The 25,426-nt window shown below is 42.6% G+C and overlaps 1 protein-coding gene across 2 annotated transcripts in view; it reads left to right on the top strand.

Moving 5' to 3' along the window:
• The window catches only part of DNAH6 (dynein axonemal heavy chain 6), a 342,820-nt gene that overhangs the window by 246,062 nt on the left and 71,332 nt on the right, over nt 1-25,426 (top strand). For both annotated transcript variants that reach the window (XM_088481442.1, XM_088481443.1), the window contains exons 56-60: nt 1,157-1,321; nt 16,326-16,393; nt 17,944-18,124; nt 20,123-20,302; nt 24,689-24,922. In XM_088481442.1, coding sequence (XP_088337568.1) covers nt 1,157-1,321; nt 16,326-16,393; nt 17,944-18,124; nt 20,123-20,302; nt 24,689-24,922 — 828 coding nt within the window. The remainder of the gene's footprint in view (nt 1-1,156; nt 1,322-16,325; nt 16,394-17,943; nt 18,125-20,122; nt 20,303-24,688; nt 24,923-25,426) is intronic.

Below are 25,426 nucleotides of genomic sequence, written 5' to 3'. Positions count from 1 at the left end.
GATCAGGTTGATTTTCAGAACCTTGGCATGCGTGTGCATAGCTTTTTGTTAAAATTGAATAATCCTACACTCTTCACTGTCTGAACACCTGTTTACTTGGAAAATCACTGCAAGTTGCTGACTACAGGCTGCCATATCTCTAGCAATCTGTCCAACATATCAAAATCTAAACTACCATGTGAACAGCAATGTACGATACCGCGGAATGTTCTTGTCCTTGTGAAAATTTAATTGATGCTGGTATACCCAATCCAGTTATCATTTGTATGTACCCCAGTGTTGCCGTTTTGTTAAGAGTGGGCTCATAAAATTCAGCCAGGAGAAAAGTCTTACTCGCAACAATAGAAATCCAAGATGTGTTCCTAAGCCAACAGAAGTCATTCAGCTGCAAGTATGTCAGTTCTGTTGTTAGGAAATTCTTGTGTACATATTTGTAAATGTTGTGAAATGGTACTTTGTTAGGGAATTAGAAGTAAACTATTTTTTAATATTACAATTACAATATTACAATATTTAGGGATTTAATCACAATTCATTTATGGCATAAGAGCTATAAATAGCATATATTGTGCTACATATGAACATCTAAATAAAAAACACAAAAAAGTCACTGCTTATTGACTTTTCTAACATTACCTTGCAAGTGTGTGCAACTTTAATCAGGGTTGGCTTGGCAGTATCAATAGGCAATCTAGGCAGTTGTCTGGGATGCCAATTGTTAAGGTTATCTTAAACACTGATTGAGGGATGCAATGTCACTTATTCAGTGTTGTTACTGTCCGCTTGGTTCCAAAACACTGAGCAGTGGCTGCTAACATGGAGAAGCATCTGTCAGCTTCTTACCTGTGAAGCTGCTTGTTGTTGCCCAGTGTCAGTGATCAGTTATAGGCTGCGAGATTGGCGCTGTGCTGTGATATCACAACACAATGCTATAATCCCAGTCACACCACCTCCTGCCTATTAAGGTAAGGAGGGAGTGCTCCTGAGGAGGAGGGTGTCATTTAGATGCTATTCAGAGATTCTACAGAGTCTGCACTTAAGTCAATACAACATTCTTTTCAACATTCATTCCCTACAAAGTGTATAATAATTTGGACTAAACTAAATGTAATTATGTGTTTTATAGTTTACCTTTTTTTTTTCTTTTTTACTAAAGCTGAAGGAGAGCTTAGATCCTGCTCTGGAGCCAATTCTTCTGAAGCAGACCTTTGTGTCAGGCGGAAGAATGCTAATTCGCCTCGGAGACTCTGACATTGATTATGACAAGAATTTTAGGTTCTATATGACAACTAAAATGCCAAATCCACATTATCTTCCCGAGGTAAGAAAAAAAAGCCATTATACATTTATCAATGTGACATTAAACAAGAGTGATCTGCGATTTTACTGTTGTAATATGTCCGGCAGGTTACTTTTTTCAATTATGATAACAAAACTATAACTTGGTTAAAGCTGAATTATGCAAAGCCTTCTGATACAGCTACTATTCGTATTTATAGTCATTTTAATCCAAGAGTTCATGGTATTCATCAAATAATAATAGCAATTTAATTTTAACCTTGGTATGTCCAAATACTCAGATTCAGATTAATACCCCTTTTACACCAGAGCAAAAACCTGGGTTTTTGCTGGGTCTACCCGTGTCGCAGCTCAGTGTAAAAGGGTCCCTGAAAAATAACCTGGGTCAAGTGACCCTGCAATCCAACCCAGGTAGCTACCAGGGTTGGACCCAGGATGGACCCAGGTAATGGTGCAGTGTAAACAGTGCAACCCAGGTTATCTGATCAGAATCATGCCTAAAATTAGCTGATTGGTGGTTGTGGAGCAGTCACCTCCCACTTTTAATGACCTCACAGGTTTAGCAGGGCAGACCTGAGTTCAGTGTGAACAGGGCTGACCTGGGAGTAACCCAGATGAAAGGTGCAGTGTAAATGGGTCTAACCTGGGTCTGACCAGGGTTGGAACCATGTCCAAAAACCCAGGTCGGACCTGGGTTTTTGGTGGAAAAGAGGTATTACTGTACCTTGACATTCCTGCAGTCAAAATATGTAACTGATATATACACTGTTATACCCCTTTCACACCTAAATCCCTGGTCCGATTCAGGTTAATAAATACTGTTCAAGCCATGTCACAGCTGCTCAAACCCCTTTCACACCATATTCCCGGGTCGTCCCCTTTCACACTGCACCCGTGTATTCCCTGAAAAACCAATGGAGTCATTAAAAGTGGATATTACAGGCTCACAAAGATGAATCATGAAAAGTAGGTCAATGTGTAGCTTATATACATAACATGGGTAGAATAACCGGGTAGAATCACCCCTTTCACACTGCACCGCATCCGTGGAGGTCTGGGACTAACCCTGGGCATGACCAGAGTCAAGGACTCGGGGCACACAACCTGGGTTTACCCTTTCACACAAAGCCATGACCCGCGTTGCCCTGGCAATATCCTGGTCAGAGGCTCAGTGTGAAAGGGGTATTACTTAGTTCTGCTGCCTGAAGGATTGTAAAAGCTGCCAAAGTGAATGAAAGATGTGATTCCGAGTCCTATCTATTTACAAAAGACATATTAAAGAGAAAGTAGGAGCTACATACTAAAAACAGTGATTTTAGTACAATTGCCCAAATAATTTGGGTTAATTTTTGCATAAGGGGGAAAATAAACATTGTCAATGTAGCATGTACTTTACTTGCTATATTGATTTTTTTTAAATATCACCCATTGGAACCTTTCCTCCCCAATCTCCTCTCTGACACCCATTTGGTTTAACCCTGAGTTCCCTCCTTGGTCGCCCACTTAAAGCCTACCTTAAATTCCCGATAGATTTTTCCAAACAAAACCAATGAATGCCCTTGGCGGAACTTCAACAGAAGGCCCATCCCAGGTCCTCAACCCCTTTGAGTTCTAGGATCTAGGACCCCATCCAGATGAAGAAACATTGAAATTTCTAAATGCTCCATTTCTTTTTTTTTTTATTTAATATTTTTTATTGACATTTTTTGAACTTACACCCATCAACAAAAGTAAAATAAAAAAAATACAGAATAATTGAATTGAGGCAGATGTGAAATATCAGAGTACATATGAATAGAATATGGAACATACATAACAGGATATATTGAATACTTCTCAACACACAATATAAGCAAAAACTACATGAAGGCGCCATTCAGGTCTGTAGATCCGTTGATAAAAGAAGTATAGTATACAAATATGATAACAAATAGTACAGATACCCCGACATTACCAAACTTAATATAAAAATCATAGAATACATAAAATAAATGAAAAAAATAAATCAAACCACCCCATAACCCCCCACCCTGTATGGCCTAACCCCAACCCAGGCATACTTGGATCCCTAAGTAGAAAATACCCTCCCTAACCCCCTAAGCTACACTAAACACTACCTAAATCCCCCCAACCCATATAAAGGATTTTAAAGACCACATAAATGACCAGGGCAATAAACGTAATGGCCCTAAGCTAGACTAAGCTCAGCTTTCCCGCATTATACGGAAATGGAGTTCCTCCCTTACAACATATTTTGCAAATTACAAACATATAGAGCACAGAAAATAAAAGAAAACAGAAAAATTAAAAAAATACAAAGACACAGTGGTAAGCGAAAGGGGAAGAGAAAGCATCTCAATGTACTAGGCATAATGGTAGGCTTCAACACACTAATCTGGCCAGCCTCAGCCCCTTGAAAGGATGAAATTAATGAGACATTCCCGTCCGAGCTCATTTGAGGATTAGCAGGAGCGTACATAGGGTACTGAAATGACAAATCTCGCAGTCTCTGGACACCTAACAGGATTTGAGAATGAGAACCTCATTCAGAGCCGGTCGCACAGAGCGTGCGGTCGGTCTGAATGAGGGGAGGACGTCTTGAATTTTCAAGACGTCCTCCTTTGCGGTGGTAAGGCTGTGGGTTAAAACCCACAGCCTTACGACCGCCTAAGGTCGGGGCTTACGACGAGACCCTAGGGTAGGGTCTCCCTTGTCGTAAGCCCCGGAGAGCTTTCGGCTCTGTCTGAGCCGGAAGCTCTCCACTGACATCACTAGTGATGTCAGTGGGGCCGCCCCCAAACGGTAGGCGTTCCCATGGGAACGCCCCCGTTTGGGCTGCCATCCCCCGGCCCGCCTTCCAAACGGGGCGAGCTGTCAATCAACATCGACAGCTCGCCCCCTTTGGATCGAGACCCGCTACGATAGGCGCTGTCGGTCGTAGCGGGTCTCACGCATGCGCACGACGGCGCCGTCGTGCGCATGCTCTGTGGGGGGCCATCGACCCGGTCCGAGCGCATCGGCGCTAACGACCGGGTCTGAATGACCCCCTGAGTCTTTTGAAGGACCACAACTATATTGAAACACTCAGGAATAAAATAGTGTACAAACTTGGGTACGATCACATCCATTGGAATGTATGAATTCAGAAAACAGTCAGTTGCAGAAACCGTGAGGGCCGCAGACTCAGAAAGTGAACGTATATCCTGCACCACTCCATCACAATACTTCCAAGAGATACCACAGGGAGAAAGGATTTCCGCCTTAATATCATCAAACTTATTGAGAAGCCGCTGAGTAGAAGCAGTAATAGACTGAAGGATTTGTTGCAGTGAGTTATCCATAGCCACAGAGAACTATAAATTCACTTTAAGCAGGTGTAGTATATGGAACGGACAACAGGAGCCACCAATCCACCAGGAGCAAGCAGGAGTGAAAATCAGATGACTGCTAAAACAGGAAACAATGTAGCAGAGCAGGGTCTGTCAGTAGAAATTTAGCAGACTGCAGGGATGATGAAATGACCAGGATGCAGAACACAGAATCTTATTTCCAAAATGGCTACTGCTGCTGGAAGCTGTCAGCAGAGAGAATTACAGGCTCGGATCCCCAGAGAAATGCACAGGCACTGTAACCAGCAGGTACAGATCCACACTAAATGGCAGCCAGAAGTTGAAGAAGGACGTTTAAGCCGACCCAGGATGAGGAGGCACTGCAGGTAGTATACAGCAGGGGGGGCAAAAAAGTCCAGGAGCCGGAGCAGATGGAACAGCCAGAGAGGAAGCACAGGAGCAGCAGAACAGCAGGGAGACCCGGCAAGGAGCCCAGCGTCAAGATGGTGGTGGCTAGCACACAGCGCACCCAGACACCGGAGCTCACAGACAGGAGCCAAAGCGCAGGGAGCCAGCAGGAGTCACTCCCAGGGCACCGGAGAATGCAGCCCACGACTCGGAGACTTGCAGGTAAGTAATCAGCCGCGGGAGCCAGCGGGGACTCCAGGCTAGAGAGAGGCAGAGAACCCGGCCACTTAGATACAGGGGAAACAGCAGAGACAGAACGTGCAGACAGCCCACCGCAGCACTCCAGGGAAGCAGGAGGGGATGCCCCACCAGTACAGGTACACCAATGGAGAAACTGCCTAATGAACAGGATGGATATCAGGATATTCGCGGGAGAGCTGGCAAAAAGCTGCCTACGCCATGCTACTCCACGCCACGCCCGCCCAAATGCTCCATTTATACTAAAATTAAAGAAACCTCATCTAAAATTTACTACAGTTGGTATTATATTCCTGTGGGACTTAACAAAATCTTCCTGCTTATTGGCACTATGCTAGATACCTGGTGGACATACCCGAATATTATCCTGTTTTGGGATGCAGTTCAAAGTCTACTTAACTCTCTCTTAGATTCTCCGGTAACAAAGGATCCTTGGGTTTTCTTGTTATACTACCCCCCTCCAGATTTTAATAAATAAGAAAATTACTCACGCACATCCTGTCAGCGGCTAAATTCCTGCTGGCCCTCAGCTGGACAACCCCCCCCTTTACCCCACATGGATGCTATGACGGACATAATGTATTATCTTCATGACAGGGACCATGCTTTAATTGAAGTCTGGGCTCCCAGGCTCTCTGCAGAACGCAGACTCCCGCCCTCCAGTACCCTGAGTGCTAACAACCTGCGGGACCCATGGGCAACATGCACAATTCCCCCCATCTTGCACTACTTCCACCGATACTATCAATATCTCGACAGACTGTGGTTGTGGTTATCCCCCACTCTTTTACCGTCCCTCTCCCATTTCCTACCTTCAGTCCCCTTATAACTGTTGGTATTTCAATTGTTGTTTCTTAACTTTTCATTTACACCAAAATTCGGTCACCTGTTTTTGTCCCATGATATTTATCCGTGTCCTCTTCACTTTCTGTTCCCACATTGGACCGGATTAAGCTGTGATATTTGAAGCCTGTACTATTTCCCTTCCTTTGTATGTACCATGGTGTAACTGTTTTTCCTTCTGTATTTTTGACTGACAGCTTCAAATAAAGAATTATTATAAAAAATATATATATATATCATTCATTGGTAGTAATAGAGAAGTACCACAATGTAGCCAGGTTATCATGACACATCATTCCCATATGGGAAGATGAAGATTTTTTGATCAGTATTTAAATACATACTGTACAAAGCATAACAAATGCCTTTCCATGCATCTGTGCTTGACTGCCGGCAGAACATATCAGCGAGCTAATCTCTTAGCTGTGCCCAAGATGGTGGGTATTGCTGTGCAGCCTTAGGGCCATATTCAATTAGAGGTGAAAAATCCGGACTTTCCGCGTCATTGGAGGTTTTGTTGGGGATAAAGTATCGGGCGCGTGCCCGTGTATCCCCTATTCAATTTGGAATCTGCGAAAACGGGACCCCATAGGCAAAGGCAGGGGGGGTTTCCGTCTGCCTGGAAACCCCCCTCCCCAGTACATACCATGACCACAGTAGAAATAGTAAAATAATAGAATGTTACTAGTGTTACATGTTCTTCTCAGTATCACAAATGAAATAATTAGCACCACCTGTGGATCTTTTAACATGTATCAGCCAGTAATAAATAACCTGTGCACCAACTAGGAGATCTGGAAAACATGCACTGTTAGGGATGCACTGCTATAGAGCCCAATATGTACATACAGTTAGGTGCATAAATATTGGGACATTGACAGAATTTTCAGATTTTGGCCTCTATTCACCAACACAATGGCTTTGAAATGAAACAAACAAGATGTGCTTTAACTGCAGACTTTCAGATTTAATTTGAGGGTAATTACATCCAAATCAGGTGAACGGTGTAGGAATTACAACGGTTTCTATATGTGCCTCCCACTTTTTAAGGGGCCAAAAGTAATGGGACAAACTAAACAATCCTAAATTTAACTTTCACTTTTTAATACTTTGTTGCAAGTCCTTTGCAGGCAATTACAGCCTGAAGTCTGGAACGCATAGACATCACCAGACGCTGGGTTTCATGGCTGGTGATGCTCTGCCAGGTCTCTACTGCAAATGTCTTCAGTTCCTGCTTGTTCTTGGGGCATTTTCCCTTTAGTTTTGTCTTCATCAAGTGAAATGCATGCTCAATCGGATTCAGGTTAGGGGATTGACTTGGCCATTGCATAACATTCCACTTTTTAGTTTTAAAAACTCTTTGGTTGCTTTTGCAGTATGCTTCAGGTCATTGTCCATCTGCACTGTGAAGCGCCGTCCAATGAGTTCTGAAGCATTTGACTGAATATGAGCATATAATATTGCTCGAAACACTTCTGAATTAATTCTGCTGATTTTGTCAGCAGTCACATCATCAATAAATACAAGGGAACCAGTTCAATTGGCAGCCATACATGCCCATGCCATGACACTAACACCTCCATGCTTGCTTCACTGATGAGTTGGTATGTTTTGGATCATGAGCAGTTCCTTTCCTTCTCCATACTCTTCACTTCCCATCACTCTGGTACAAGTTGATCTTTGTCTCATCTGTCCATAGGATGTTGTTCCAGAACTGTAATGGCTTTTTTAGATGTTGTTTGGCAAACTCTGATCTGGTCTTCCTGTTTTTATGGCTCACCAATGGTTTACATCTTGTGGTGAACCCTCTATATTCACTCTTGTGAAGTCTTCTCTTGATTGTTGACTTTGACACATATACATCTACCTCCTGGAGAGTGTTCTTGATTTGGCCAACTGTTGTGAAGGGGGTTTTCTTGACCAGGGAAATAATTCTTCTGTCATCCACCACAGTTGTTTTCCGTGGTCTTCCGGGTCTTTTGGTGTTGCTGAGCTCTCCGGTGCATTCTTTCTTTTTAAGAATGTTCCAAACAGTTGATTTGGCCACACCTAATGTTTTTGCTATATCTCTGATGGGTTTGTTTTGATTTTTCAGCCTAATGATGGCTTGCTTCACTGATAGTGACAGCTCTTTGGATCTCATATTGCAAGTCGACAGCAACTGATTCCAAATGCAAATGTCACACCTAGAATCAACTCCAGACCTTTTACCTGCTTAATTGATAATGAAATAACGAGGGAATAGCCCACATCTGTCCATGAAATAACTTTTGAGTTGATAGTCCCATTACTTTTGGCCCCTTAAAAAGTGGGAGGCACATATAGAAACCGTTGTAATTCCTACAATGTTCACCTGATTTGGATGTAATTACCCTCAAATTAAATCTGAAAGTCTGCAATTAAAGCACATCTTGTTTGTTTCATTTCAAAGCCATTGTGGTGGTGAATAGAGACCAAAATATGAAAATTCTGTCAATGTCCCAATATTTATGCACCCGACGGTATATGTCCAGATAAGTGCTAGGTTCTTCCCCTGCTCCTCCAGGCTCCCGTACTTGCTCCAATGCTCTGGAATGGTGCTCACATCTAAAATAAAAACATTCAGCTCAGGCAGGATGGCTTACTGCCGCATCAAATGACTTACTATGATCCTGTATATGCTGGAATTATGACATATATCACATTGTATGACGCATATTAAAAGCTGGATAAGTACTAATTCTGCCCTCTTCATGGACTGGCCACACTCGCTCTAAAATCAAGCATTTGGAAAAACCCCCTCTAGAAATCCTGTGTTTGCCATTGGACCCGACGGAAAGGTAGTAGCGAAAAGTCCTGTCACTTTTGGGGAAATCAGCCTGTGACCCCCCAAAAGATGTACTAACATTTGGGATCACTATGGGTACCCCCGAAAAGCCCTGCTAAAGGTATTTAGGGTTTTTAAACGGTTTCTACAGGTTTTAAAAAGTGGTGAAGAATAGCATTTAGCAACATTTAAAAAAAAATAACTAGTCCCATCAAATTTGGGGTACATGAAAATGGGTGCAAGTTTATTCTTAACTCCCTAGAGTGAACTTTTAAAAATCATTAAAAATCCACTGTCCGCAACCAACTGCATTCTAAAAAACATCTGCTGCATACTTGGGGACTCCCCCTGAGTCTATTTCGCTAGTTTATAAGTTTGTACCCCCTTTTTTTTTTCTGCCCCCAAAACGAAAGTACATTTTTTGGAGTATCCTGTTGAACTTTTTTATTTTGTTTTTACACAGAATACCTTTAGGGGACATTGCAAGGGGTGCAGGGTACTTTTTTTTACTTTGTACCTCAATACACCAATTCTGCACTTTTTATCGCCACCTATTCTATGGTGAAAAGTCATCCCCAGTTTTTGCCAAAGACTTTTCGCAAGTCTTTGAAATTGAATATGGGGAAAAGAGAAAACGGTGAAAATGACATCATCGGCGATACGCCGATAACAACTTTTCGCTGCCTGATTCAGACCCGGTCGCAAGCGCTGAGCGCTCACAACTGGGTCGATGGTGGCTCACAGCGCATGCACACGACGGAGCCGGCTCCGTCGTGCGCATGCGCGATACCCGGCTAGCGATGGGCAATCCATCGCTCTGGGTCTCGCACCAAAGGGGGCGAGCTGTCGATGTTGAGTGACAGCTCGCCCCCTTTGGAGGGCGGGCCGGGGGGGATGGCTGCCCAAACGGAGGCGTTCCCATGAGAATGCCTGCCATTTGGGGGCGGTCCTACTGACATCACAAGTGATGTCAGTGGAGAGCTTCCGGCTCTGTTAGAGCCGAAAGCTCTCTGTGGCTTGCGATGAACGAGACCCTACCACAAGGGTCTCGTCGCAAGCCCGATGGTCGCGATGGTCTTGACCATCGCGACCATCATCATGGCCGCTTGCCAAGAGGCCGCTCCAAAAAAAAAAAAGCCCGGCCCTGATTCAAAGCGAACGCTCTGTCAGAGCAAGCGGCTCTGAATTAGGCCCTTAGTTCTATAGCTCCTGAATTAGAAGAAGCATATCTTACTTTTTCCCCGTTGCTTACCCCTCCATTTTATGTAAAAAACTAAATTTATATGTAATGCATGAAAGTTGTTTCAGCATGACTATTTCATGACATACCTGGAGATAGTAATGAAGTTGTATTTCAGTCTAATTCATGTGTGAAAGTTTATATTATTATTGTATATGGTATCAACCAGCCTGTAAACATCACCTCGGCTACAGAAACACATTCAGTTGTATCACTGTATCTTCCTATTTCAGTTGTTTGAATGGTGAATGCGCTCAGCGCCTTATCAAAGTACAATATTGCTCAGCAACTGGCTACAGCACATAAAAATATTTCCCCTTGTTTCCTAGTGTGTAAAGCAAGTGAATTGAAAAACAGATGCAATGCACTTTTTTATATATATCACACACACACACAATATAAAAATTATAATTATTACTTTTGTCATCTGGGGGTCTATTTATCATCACTTAATTTCTACAAAAGCAGGTGAAAGCAATTATAGAAATTAAGTGTCCGGGTCATTTTTCAATAAGGTAAAACAGGACATATCACAGATTTCTCCTGCTTACCTTTCTCTCCCAGAATAGCCCACTGTCCCCATACACTAGTATGAGGACAGAGGGCCTGATTCAGAGCTGGACGCTCTGACAGAGTGCTCGCTCTGAATCAGGGCCGTCCTTCCTGTTTTTCAGAGCGGCCTCCCGGCCGCTCGCATAGCTGTGGGTTACCACCCACAGCTATAGCGAGCGGCCAGGAAGATGGTCGCAATGGTCAAGACCATTGCGACCATCGGGCTTGCGACGAGTCCCTTGTGGTAGGGTCTCGTTGCCGCAAGCCCTAGAGTGCTTTCGGCTCCACCAGAGCCAAAAGCATTCCCACTGACATCACTTGTGATGTCTGTGGGGCCGGCCCCAGATGGTAGGCGTTCCCATGGGAACGCCTCCGTCTGGGCAGCCACGCCCCTGGCCCGCCCACCAAAGGGGGTGTGCTGTCACTCAACATCGACAGCACGCCCCCTTTGGTACGAGTCCCGGAGCGACGGAGTGCCCCTCGCTACCAAAGTCTCGCACATGCGCACGACGGAGCCGGCTCCATCATCGACCCGCTTGCGAGCGCATAGCGCTCACGAGCAGGCCTGAATCAGGCCCAGAATTCATCAAACTCCGAAAATACATTATATTCGGAGCTTGACTGCGGGAGCATTCGTCATTTTCAAATGGGTTTTCTCCTGCTTGCAGCTCACAATCCGCTCCTTCCCTATGGGAAGCAGTCCAGGGTTGCGAAGAGGGATCTTTCTGCTGGACGCCGGGGCTTCTGTGCGCATGTATGATCTGTAGGTCACGTATGGCCACTAGTCTCACTGAACCAAAAGGAGCAGCGAAGTGCTTCGAGGAGACAGCTGATTTTCGGATCAGCTGTCTCCGCGGCAGATCAATGATGAATTACTCCGGTGCTTGCGTCGAGTTAGTATGCTAATTATCGGGATCCGTTCGGACCCCGATAATTAACACAATGAATAGACCCCTTAATACTCATGTTATTACTCTCTCGAACCTTTTCCCCCACATTTTAGTCTGAGACAACCATTAAAAGTGTATACTAAAGACCCCCTTACATCAGCGATGGATTAGGCCAAATTCCTGATCCACAGATGCCAGGGTCGGGACATCTGTGAATTCCAACATGTTGGATTTCCCTAATTTGTCAATCATGATCAAAATATGATCGTAATCAGCAAATCTGGGATTTGTAACATGAAGAATTTCACCAATTCCCAGATGGACCAGCGATCATTGATGGCCGCTGATCGGGATTTCTGACCGGTGGATCGGCGGTACCAGTCTCATCGGGAAATCAGTGAAACGGCCGCCTGATGTATGGGGCCCTTAAGCTCAATTATTACTCCTACCAAAGCAAGCACACTCCACCATCCACATATTTTTAGATCGCCTGCCGAATATGTTGTTGCTATAGTAATACTAATAGTTTTGTCAAGCCTGTGCGCTTGCATAGCATTTGCTAAAATAAACATATGAAGACTTTGAAATAAAAATAAAATGAATCTTGTTCCCAGCTTGTGGAGCCACAGTTGCATTTTGCACATAATCATCTAGTCAGTGTTATTAAAGGTTATTGATTTGAAAGATTATTATAGGTATTTAGCTGCCTGCAGCATTTATTGCTCCACTGAGCTCTCAAATTGTTATATTTGTAAGCTCATATTTTTTCTGAATAGCTATTCTGACCTTTTTAGCAGTGTTATACTTGCTGGTATACAAATGTTTAATGTGGCTGAGTGAAAAGTTTGTAAAGATAAATTAGAACTTTCCGATGCTTGGCAGCTCCAATAAATGTGAATTACCTGTTGTAGAATGCAAAGTGATTATGGACTGTTTTACTAATAAGTAGAGTTTGAGTTTTACTGTAGCTGTCAGAGTTAGTAACATAAATGCATGGTCATGAAAATGTTAACAATCAGAGATAAAAACCCCAGTCAATGCATTTTAATGGATTGTCCATGAAACACACAATAGAACTGGTCATCTCTGTTTGCAGCTGCTGACAAACATTGCTGATGACCCAATACATACATATTATAACACATACAATATGCTCTGCATAGGAAATATTTTTGTTTGCGTAAAGCTTTTTTTTTGTGAGGGGGGTTCATAAATACATTTATTATTTATTTTTAATGCTTTCAGAACTCCAGGTTAGGGCCGGATTTAATTAGCCGCGAAAAGCCGAGAAAGCACAATGTTTTTGCCTCTTTTAAAGCTAAGTTTTTGCGTGCTTTCTCAATGCGCGTCCCCGCTTTTCATCCTATTCAATTGCAAAACAGGCAAAAAAGCATATGTGCAAATGTAGCGGATAGCAAAACTAGCGAAAAGGACAGCTTTTTTGGGGGGAAAGCAGTCTGTACTTCCTTATAAGCATGACTGATACTGGGAATCAATATAGAAGTGTATTAATAACCCTAATAAAAGTAAATAAGGTATTTAAATTGAGTCAAAGGGCTGTTATATGCATATTTGCATAAGTGTGGAAAAAATATGGTAAGCAATTTTTTTGGGAAAAAAATATTGCTGTAGTTAAATTGGGGGTACATTAAAATGGGTACTAGTATATTTTTGTGTCTATAAAGTGCAGATTTTAAAAAATATTAAAGTACACCTGCAATCCTAAAAATACCTGCCCCATCCATACAGCACCCCAAAATACCTGTCCCAGTTCTTTAGACCCATTTTCCAATACTTTTTTCATTCATTTTCACCCCAAAAATGAGATGACTTTTTTGAGGTGAATTAAGATAATTTTTTAATTTTGTTTTCCTAATTAGTCATTAGGGGGGGGGGTATCCAAAGGGTTCTGAACCAAGTCCCCACATTTGTACCCCAAAATATGAATTTTGCACTTCTTTTCTCCTACCTTTGGGTAGAGAAACTTTTTCTCCTGCTTTTGCCTATGGAGTTATCGCCTAGACGAAAACGTCCTGGAATTGAATAGGGCGATACTTTGGAAAAAGACAAAAAACGCACATCGGTGAAATCTTTTCGCCGATCGCAGCTTTTCACCTCTAATTGAATATGGGCCTATGTTTTATTTGTGGATGGATGATATTCTAAATACACCCAAGGGCTCCATCTTTTAATGGAGCAGAGCGGCACCATATTTAATAGTTAGATTTTCTGTATGATGCATCTTTTATCAAGAAAGGAGCAGAAGTGACAAATGATTTAGGTACAGAGGGGCGGTGAGGCACCAGAGAGAAGGTGACCATCTTTTAGCAAATATATAAGGAAAAGTGGAAATGCACCCCTCTTTCTTCCATATTTGTCATATGCAGCCAGTAGATACACAACCTTTGGCATTTTATGTCCATTATGTCATGGTTGTAAGGGTATGATGATCCGTCTCGGGACCCTTGGGCCTGATTGCAGCATAGGTGAAACGAGAAGTCTTTATGAGATTCTTGTTCATGAGTGAATACAGATAGCCAGAGAACACTAGCGGTTCGGATGGAATCCTTTGGTCAGGAGCTGTGCCTTGATATACTGTAGAACTTGACCGATCATGACAAACTCAACCCTATGACCTCAACCAAGGCACATGGAGCTGGAATTCACTACTGGGAATTAAGGTAACCTCGCCGCAGACACTCAGAACAATATTGTACTGGGCCTGGAATCTGAACTCAGAGTGGAAATCACCACTGATTAACTCAGAACTGTCAATTGACCTCAGCTGCACAGTCCTGGAACCTCATCCTGACCCCATACCTGGAACTGAAACCTATGAGACTCAGAGCCAGCACAAGCAAAAAGACACCCAGAACAGGGAAACCTGTCACTAGCGAACCGAATAGTGTGTTAACTGATGGCCTCTATGGATAGCAGAAGATACTGGCAGTGTAGACAGGACACCTAAAGCAGATAGTAAGCCCAGAGTCTACTGGAGCAATAGTGGCGCACTGGAGGCAGGAGGTGAAGACAGGCACACGGGTACTTGCAGAGACTAGAAACTGCAGAGCACTGTTGCTGGATGGTGCTGAGTACAAGGAGATCACAGAAGGAAACACTTTGTTCTGGCAATGGGCTGAACACCAGAGCTGGTTTAAATAGGGTGCTGTCAGAGTCCATAGGCTGAGCTGGTCATGTGAGCTGCTGAGAACTGGTAGGACTGAGAGTTCACATGACAGGATCCAATATGGCCGCACCCAGGTAGACAGACTGTTTATATCTGATGATGCAGTGCTCAGGCATGTTGCAGACAGCCAGGGGATTCATGGATCACAGGGAGACAGCACTGTTGAACATGGTAAGTGTAGCTAAGACCCAGATGTGTGACGCGACATGTAGTTAAGAGACTGGTGGCCGCGAGGCTGCCGGTCTCTATACCGACGCTGGAATCCTGACAAGGGAGTTAAGATAGGAGTCAAAATAACGACGCCTATCTTAATCCCGATGCCGGAATCCAGGAGGACGCGTTTCCAAACAAAGGTAAGCCAGGACGACCTTAGTGTTAGCTGCGGTGGGGGGAGAGTTAGGTTTAGGTCATTTAGCGGGGTTAGTGTTTTGGGGGGAGGTTAGGTTTAGGCACCCCTAGGGGGGAAGGTTGGGGTCAGGCACCACTGGGGTAGGGGTTAGGTATAGGTATTAAGGGGGCAGGGTTAGAGTTAGGCACGAAGGGGGGAGACTTAGGTATGGGAACTAACGGGGAGGGTTAGGGTGCGGGGTGGAGAGGGTTAGGGATAGGCTACAAGAAGGGAGGGTTAAGGGAAGAAGGGGGGTGGGTAAGTATACTTACCCAACCCCTGTCGGGATACCAACCATCGGGATGCCACTGTCATTATTGTGACAGGAGGCATCCCAACAGCCAGCCTTACAAACCCATTCCGTGTGACACATCACAGCCACTAGTCACACCTACATTGCACAGTGTAGCACACCATACCGCAGGACCATATGAAGGGCGTTGCAGCTGGTGTCGCTGTCCTAGGCACAAGGTCGAGAGGGGCAACACAGCTGACTGTGCTTGAAGATTACCTACAATCTCTGCTCCATTCACCGTTACGACTTGTGACATTTTCAGCAGAGAGGAGCAAGGAAAGTACAATATCTGACTGGAGTCGAGCTTGTAAGTATGCAATGTGAAGTGCTGGCGAGAATCGGGGGTGGAGTGGGGGTTATTGGAGGCGACAAAGAGAACTGTATAAAGGGGACAGGGTGCTGTATGGCCTTCCATATGAGCATACCAAAGTCCTGACAGTATTATGATATACTGGCAATAACTAGTAAAAATCAATTGGATCTCAAATTAACATGTTCTAAAGTTAGTAAAGGTTTTTATCAGCCCTTAAATTATTTTGCCAGCAAATATAATAAGCACATGTACGTAAGCTTTCATACTTTCTTTTACTCACTTATTTTCATCCAAAACTGCATTTTTAGTTTTGAATGTGTTTTGTTTTTAATTCGTTTTTAATTGTGGTTATTGTTGAAAATTGGATATTATGTGAAATGTTTTTGTGTGTTTATTTAAATTTCTCATTTACACAATAATGCATAATTATAATAATATGCATCATGTTATTTTTGTCCTCAGTTTTTATTTTGTTTCCTTCATGTGTTTGTCTTTATCCTTATCTTTTTTTGTCTAGGTTTGCATCAAAGTTACTGTAATTAATTTCACTGTGACCAGATCTGGCCTCGAGGATCAACTGCTCAGGTTACATTTTGCTATTTAGCCTCTAAATGTAAAGGACAAGGGCAATTCATTTCCGACTAACCATACAAAATATAGCATTTCTCCAAATAATACAAATGTTAAACAGTAAATTAGTATATAAATATTAAATTGTTCAATGCTTATTGTATCATATTGTACAATTCTGACCATAGCAATTTTAAAGAATCCATTTTAAATGTATGAGAATTTTGAAGAAACCCTTTACATCTGTAGATACCTAGGGTATACAGTATTTACTAAAGTGAGAGTTTTTAGATTCTAATTAACATTTATCTAGCACCATCTAGAATAGGGGTGGGCAATAAGCGGCTCCCCAGATGTTGTAGAACAACACATCCCAGCATGCCTTGCAACAGTTTTGCTATTTAGCCATGCTAAAACTGTTGCAAGGCATGTTGGGATTTGTAGTTCAACAACAGCTGGAGGACCTCTGTTCTAGCAGATAATAGCTAGAATCTGGTTGGTTGCCATGGGCAACATCTCCACTTTTAAAAACTCTTACTTTTGTAAATATACCCCCTATTTTGTTGGATATATATATATATATATATATATATATATATATATATATATCAGCCATTATATTAATATAACAAACGGGTGAGGGTGGGATATGTTAAGCAGCAACTGAACACTCAGTTCTTGAAGGCAAAGTGTTGGAAGAAGAAAAATGGGCAGGTGTAAGGATCTGTGCAACTTTGACAAGCAGTGCCGTAACTAAGGGGTGTTCGAGTGATGCCGTTGCACAGAGCGGAGGACCCTGTAGGAGCACCATCGCTGCCCCACAACCCTTTATTCTGGATAGCAATGTGTCTGGAACGGTACTCTGCAGCCATTATCGCTGCTACAGTGTCTCCAGGATGCTCCAGGCTCACATCCTGCAGTCTGTACAGCAGCTCAGTGTGTCCTCAGGATGCTCTGGACAGTGCAACCCTGCCCCCTCTGCGCTACATCATAATGTTATGCATTTAGGGGGCGCACTGCAGCCCTGTTGCACCACTGACAAGGGTCAATTTCTGATGGCTAGATTACTGGGTCAGAGCATCTCCAAAACGGCCTTGTTCGGTGTCCCTGGTATGCAGTGCAATGATGTCAAAAGGGGGGTGCTCCCAGGTGTTACCCGCCGAAGGGAGACACCAAAGTGCAGACTCCTCAGTGACAGGAGCCGGGTGTTGCACTTTAGCATTACGTGCAGCACTCGGCTCCTGACACAGTGTGGCAGTCTGAACCTCTGAGACCCCACCCCCCGGAGTGATTACAATATGGGTTCAGGCCGTGAGGCCACGCACCCCACCTCTGAGGTTACGCCCCCTACCCGCGAGGTTACGTTCCCTACCCACAAGGTTACACCCCGTTTTCGCCTGCGCTGTGTCTATTTTTCGAGGCCTCAAGTACACCACCTCATGGCAACAGTATTTCCTTATGGAAGTGGCCTCTTTCAGCAGGATAATGTGCCCTGTGTATCTGAATCCACTACATGTATTTACATGAAAATGAACAATTCTATAAAGAAGATATATATCTTTCAGTGATGTTGTACGAATTGAGAGACCAGAACTAGAGGAGCAGAGAAACCAGCTTATTGTTAGAATAAATTCTGACAAGAATCAACTAAAAGCGATAGAAGATCGTATCTTAAAGCTGCTGTTTACATCAGAAGGAAATATCCTGGATAACGAAGAACTCATTAATACACTTCAGGAATCAAAGGTCAGCAGTTCATCCACCTACTGTCTGACCATGTGTAATTGCTCCAGCTTTTTAGCCACCCACCTATTACCTCCTACAAACTGCTCTTGTCTGTCAATCATTCTGCTTCCTATTGCGCACTATGACCGCCTTCGCAAGACCATCGCGACACATGCGCAGTGCGACTCAGACGTATACGCAGTAGACAAAACATTAGGCAACTGCAAAATAAATGCCAGAGTCTATTGCACTGCAGAGAGGAGGGGGCCTGTACAGAGTCTGCACATGGGCCCCCTCCTCTCTTAAACCGCCCCTGATTGTACACGTTGCCTAAGGCATGTATCACCTACTGGTCTAATGTGAAAATTGATTTATTTGTACTTCGTAAACACATAGTTCCTGATTCAGAGATGGACGCAATGCTGATGTTTTCGCAAATTGCTGATGTTTTAATTACTGCACACGGCGCATACGTTCTGATGGATTACCATTGTCGCTCACAGTTTGGATTGTTTTGCAAAGTGATTGGCAGACAGACCGTTTGTGGCGACAAAAATGCAGGCATGCCAGTGGCGCCTCAATACAAGTCCGTTCTGCTATGACATTTGCATAATTTGACACAGTAGCTGTGTACAAAGACACAGTCATGGCGGAAATTCTCCTAATTAGGCCCGTAGTTCCTGGTTTCAGATCATTATTCAGCTTGGCAAAGTGCTTGATAATGAAATATGTAATAAAAAAACAGCCTACATCTGAGACCCAGATCAAGCATTTAACTTGTTTTACCTGTATTAAGTAATGTAAGTTCATTAATGTAGAAGAGAATCCTTTACCTTACTGTGCCCACAACTGAGGAATGTATATACTAAACCCAGGGCCCCATTTATCAATGAATCTGAATACCATCGGCGTATTTCGCTTAATATCGCAGAGATACTAAGGAATATGCCACTGGTATTCATCATTACTTACTGCTCCACTGAGGTCTGGCGCGGTCCAGCAACCAGGGGCGTTTCTAGAGAGGAGGGGGCCCATATGCAGCCTCTGACACGGGCCCCCTCCTCTCCGCCCGGCGTCCGGCCCTCCTCTCCGCCCGGCGCTGGCCGCGCCCTGAGCTGTGCGCGGCCAGCGCCGGAGTTATAGACTCTGGGAACTAGAGTGTGCCCAGAGTCTTTAATGAATGCACAGGTCACCGGTGAAATGGCACGGCGGGCATTTTCCCTGTACTGCGCATGTGCAAACGACGGGAAAATGTCTGCCGCGGCCATTTTCCAGTCGTTTTACAGCACCGGACCCCCGCGCAGACGTGGGACTCTGGAGGGGTAAGTAATATTATGGGTGCAGGGTGTGCGGTGCGGGGCTCCCCTGGACCCAGGGGCCCGTGTTCCCCGCACACCCTGCACCCATTATAGATACGCCCTTGCCAGCGACGATCTCTTCTCAGCGGCGTCTTCAGCACTGTTGCAGGCAGCCTATCCCTGCCAGCGACGGGTTTCTGTGCCATGCGCATGACATAGAAACCCGTCAGGGAGCCGGCACTGTCTGAAAGGCTTCACTGACGCCGAAATGGCTGCTGCCAAGTCGAATTGGGATTGCATTGCTCTCGTCATCTAAAGAGCAATACAGTGACAAATAGCAGTAATCTTAGATTACCGCTGTTTGGTAAATACAGAAAGGAGGACATAATCCCTTTAGTGAGTTTTAAAGAGGTTATGCATCATTGTTAAATGGGCCCCACAGTTTCATGCCAACCAACTGTGCAAGCTAAGAGCTAATACCTACAGAGGGGTTGTATTTGCTTTTACCTGTACACTTTCATGTTTTTAAACTCTTCCTATTCTTGTCCCAAATTATGTCAAACACAAGAATATTTTTATGCATTCATACCAAAATATTTGCACTTGTCAAATGAAAAGAACAGTATTTAGTGTTACATTCCTTTTATTTGTGTTACTATGCATGTGAAAAACAACAGTTTGAGGAAAATGCTGAAGTAACCTGTTATCCCCATGATTCTAGATAACTTCAGGTGCTATCAAAACTAGATTGCAGGAAGCTGAAGCCACAGAAGAAAAGATAAACACAGCACGTGAAAAGTACAGAACGGTCGCCACCCAGGGATCCGTCATATACTTTGTCATTGCTAGCCTCTCAGAAATAGATCCAATGTATCAGTTCTCATTGAAGTACTTCAAACAAGTAAGTCAAATATTTATCTTAGTTATTTACATATAGTTTTCTTTAATGAACAAACGTTTTTTTTTTTCAGACATCCATAGAACCTTGATTAGATTATTCCACTATTATGTTTATGAATCTGTAATTTTTTTAAATAGAGTGTGTATTTCAAATATACTACTGGTCAATACTTTTAGAACACCCCCATATTCTAGTTTTTATTGAAATGTAATCAATTCCAGTCTAGTGATTAACCTGTAATGGTCCAAATGTAAGCTGTTAAAAAAAGTTTAGGTTAGTAAAAACGGAAGTTATAAAAAAGGACTGTTCGGAGAACAAGTAATGGGTTACAGATCTTACAGCTGTAATGAAAAAGAGCCCTGCCTGGGCCATGAAGCACCGCCAGTGGACTACTGAGGACTGGGAGAAAGTGTTATGTAAAATCTTTAGTTTATCACACACTGTTTTTGTATGCTGTTGAGAAGGGGAAAAGATTGATCCTCATTGTGTAGGATTTATTTACTAAGCAGCGGCATGTAGAAGCCTTCTCTTCCTTGCAGGTTTAAGTCCAAAATTTTTAAAATGCAATGCTTTTAATAGCTAAACACCCCAATAGTTTAAACAAACCGAGAAGCTGTGCCTTTTTTAGGCACCACTTAATAAGTAAACCCCTGTGACATCAACTGTCAAACATGGGGGAGGAAGCATGATGGCCTGAGGCTTTTTACTGTATTCCAAGTGGGTGACTTACACAGAGTGACTGTCACACTGAACCAAAGGGGCTACCACAGCATTTTGAAGCAACCCTTTGGTCTACACCTAGTTTGTCAAGGGTTCAAAATAATAACCCCCCAAAAAACTCCTTCTTGGAAAACAACTACCTTTGTGGAAAAGAACAAGACGGTAGGCTTCACATCATGGAATGGTCAGCACAGTCTGGTTTGGGATAAACTGGACAGAAAGGTGAAAGCAAAGCAAGCTACAAGTCCAAAAAAATTGTGGAAACCTTTGCCACAGTGTTGGGAAGAAGTTACTGAACAAGATTTGATTTCCATTCTAGAAAAAATGCCACGCTTGTGTACAGGAATTATATCTGCAAAAGGTTGCAAATTTAGATACATTTTTATCTCCAATTGTTTATTTATTCTTTGTTTTAATTTCAGAGTACATTAAGACACTAAACTGCGCAAATTTCAATATAAACTGTAAAAATTGAGGTTTTCTAAAACATTTGACCTATACTGTATCTCAAATGTATGCAATCTTACCTTGTACCCATCAGTATCAATCTAAATTTTTGTACACACCAGTGTCATTTAAGTCTGTCTTTCTCCTGTTCTGTTTTTGACAGGTGTACAGAAACTGATTTAAATAATACTTGTGTGCAAAGTCTGCATCCTTTGTGCTGTATAGTCTTTTTGGAGAAAAGCTCTATACAAATAAAAAAAAAAAATTATTATTAATTTTGTAGATTTTACCGACTTGTTCTTGAAATTGGCAAATCAATTTACAAATCTTTTATTAATTATTAAGGTATAACAACATATTATACAGGTTGAGTCTCACATATCCAAAATGCTTGGGACCAGGGTTATTTTGGATATCAGAATATTCCGTATTTTGGAATATTTGCATACCATAATGTAATATCTTGGGAATGGAACCCAAATCTTAACACAGAATGCATTTATGTTGTATATACACCTTATACACACAGCCTGCAGGTACTTTTATACAATATTTTTGATAATTTTGTACATAAAAAAAAAATGTCTGTACATACATGAAATTCATTTATGTTTCATATACACCTTATACACAAAGTCTGTAGGTTATTTAATACTATAATTTTGTGCCTTAAATAAAGTTTTTTGTACACTGAACCATCAGAAAGCAAAGGTTTCACTACCTAAATTAAGTATTTCGGAATATTCTGTATTTCGGAGTATTTGGATATGGGAGACTCAACCTGTATTGTAGATTTGTACAATTTGATGTGATTTGTTTTACATTTTCTTTTTCTTTCTTTTCTTTTATAAATTTGGTAAAAAATCGATTTCAAAAGACATTTCAGTTTAAAAACGGCATTAGGCAAAAGTGAAAAAATGCAAAGTGCATGTCTCAATTATCTTTAATTACTCTTATTGCTTTACATATGCCCAATAATTGAAAATAGTATGCCTAATAATGCAAATTGTTGTATTGTAATATTTGTATCTATCAGCAGACTTTTTCAACATGAAAAATCTAATTTGAAAAATGGCACATTTATTGGAGTTTTTCCATACAGTTGAATATTAAAATAACCATTGATCCTATCTGAATTGACTGCAATATAATTTTTAAGGCCATATTTTACAATAAACACCACTTTTGAGAATTGTGATCAAATATAGTCTATGCATAGGAATGTACGAAATAGCTTATGTGGAGAGAGGATTGTTTTACGCTTCCATCTACTGTACAGATGTGTCCTTTTATAGTTTTATAGTGTGGCTTCAGGTCACAGATGACTTGGCTTCACCGAGCACTTTTTCACTCAAAATGTGCCTCTTATTCCCACATATAAAACCAGTGGAAGCGACAAAGCTGTATTGCTGGCGTACGCAGACCATTGGGATTTATGACATTTGTACATCAGTGTGCGACATGAGTCTGAATGCGTGCAAGAAGGGCTCCAATGCAAATAGCTGCAACTTTCCTCCTGCCAAGTTCCATTGTTCTTAATCTGCAACTTTTGTACGTGTGTAAAACCAATTCCTGTGCAGTAAATGTCGCAGTCTAAACTGCAGTATGCACCGTATGGCGTAAAGACACTCAGGACCTCATTCAGAGTCGGTCGTTGCGGCCACACGGTCGTACGCCACCGTTATTCGCTAAACTGCGCATGCGTAAAATTCGCAATGCGCGTGCGCAAACTAGCTATTACGATCACAAATTTCCCTCTCCTTCAACTTGGCCAGGTCGTTAGTTTGAGTGACAGGCTGAGGCGTTTGTGGGTGGTAACAGGGGAAGGTGCTTGTGAACGGGGGAGTGGAGATCCGAACGCAGGCGTGCCTGACTATGCAAACGGCGTTTTATGAGAGTGCATAATTAAATAAGTAGTGTCATGGCACATGTGACATGGGAGGTTTTTGCACTGACTTGATCGTAGTGCTTAAGAGAGGGTGTGGTTAACCTTAAGCTCTACGACCAGCTCCGATGGTCTCGATTAATCCTTATATGCCCGGAGATGACGTGTAATGGGAACGAGAAGGGGGCGTATATTTAGTCTTACGGCCGCATCCTCCCCTCGCTTGTCCAGCGAACGATTCCATCCTACCGACGCAACTTGCGAGCGCTTCATTTGCATATCCGGCCCTTTTTCCCTTACGACCGTGCGGCCGCAACGACCGACTCTGAATGAGGTCCTCAGTCTATGAGGACCCATCTGTATCTGTCATTCCTAGGTTTTGGAAACCACATTTGTTCTCTTGTCACCTTCAGAGCATTTTTCCTTACCTTAATATTATATTAATGTTTTTTGGTTTTTTTTTTAAAGAGGAATCCGCTGCTGTGCATTTCTGTAGCCACATAATAATTGTTTTATTAGAATATAACCTAAACACTTATAGGACCATATAACCTACAATACTAATACTAAATACTGTGCACTAAATAGATACAAATAAAATGTGCTTAGGGGGTTATCCTATTACCCTCGGTAATTTGCCACACGGAAAAAAGCACTTTATCTCGATTAAGCCTGATGGTCTTTTGCGGCAGTGGTCGCTGAAAAAAACCTTACTTATCAGGGATTTGGTGTCAGGAAGGTAAAACAAAACCCCTCTTAAGTGCCGGCATCGGGGCTAATTGGATTGCCCCATTGGCAGTAATGGCAGTAACGTTCTAACAGAGCTGCAGCCTTCATGACTCATATCTGAACATTTCAATTTTGGGTTTTATTGGTCCTTTGAGATGGCCATACAGCGTATGTGGCCCCCAATTTACTGTGTGTCTGAATAATAATCCTAATATCTGCCATGGTGGAAAATCTGTTTTGGCCAAATTATATGATGATCCTTGCTTCATTCTTGTTAATGTGACAAACAAATCTAATGAGATTACATTTTATGATTTGAAGCCATCTATATGATACAGAGACATACACTGTATATTATGTTCTACACTCCTTACCTTAACGTGTGTATTTACCTATTAGGAAAAGCAACTTTGATAACTAGTGAAACCATGGCCCTAAACAATGTACTGTAGCTAGAAATACAGTGTCTCAGTGTGACGGCCCATGCATACTCAGCTTTGCTAACTTGTTTGTACTTTATTATATGCAGAAAAATGTCCAGGAACATACAAGTTTGGGAAATTGATGCACCTTAATCTTCTCCTAACTTTGTTTTTTTGTTACAGTTATTTAACATGACCATTGAGGCTGCAGAAAAGAGTAATGAGCTGGACATCCGTCTGGCAACCCTGCTTAGCCAGACTCTCTTCTCCTCTTACACCAATGTGTCACGAGGCCTCTTTGAACAGCACAAGCTTATCTACAGTTTTATGCTCTGCATAGAGATCATGCAACAGAAAGGAGAAATCACTGAGTCAGAATGGAATTTCTTCCTCCGAGGGGCTGCGGGCTTAGATAAGGTGGGATTTCAGTGCTTTTACCACAGATATATCTGGATGTTTTTATATCAATAGCTTGAAACAGAAGCTATAGCCTGAAGGAATGACTGTATTCATTTAAATGCAGTGAAGTGTTAGACTTAATCTTCCACATCTAGCCATTAGCCCATAAGGAAAGTGTCTTACTATTTGCTTTTCAGTGTAATGCATGATCACACAGAATTGCGAGAAGACCTATACTTGAGACATGTAATGCTTTTGAAGTGGTGTAAATTTGTGCTGCTTTGGAGGAAATGTAATGATGTATTATATGCATACTTTGCAGAGCACCTTTCTGGGAGCCATCGGAGAGGACCTGCAGCTCTCATCTCAGACTATATCCGTCATTTAGCCCCGTCCCCTCACTACGGACCCGCAAATTTCTCGGAAAATCTCCCCACCCTGTCCACTTCACTAGCAAGTGGGTGGGATGCGGGAGATTTGCCTACTCTTTCGGGGGTGCGGGGGTTACCCGAAAATTGTGAG

Source organism: Taudactylus pleione, unplaced genomic scaffold (assembly GCF_031769625.1).
Source record: "Taudactylus pleione unplaced genomic scaffold, aTauple2 ptg000273l, whole genome shotgun sequence".
In the NCBI taxonomy this organism is placed as follows: Eukaryota; Metazoa; Chordata; class Amphibia; order Anura; family Myobatrachidae; genus Taudactylus; species Taudactylus pleione.
Note: the sequence above shows the minus strand (reverse complement) of the source record. Positions and strands in the feature narration are given on the sequence as shown.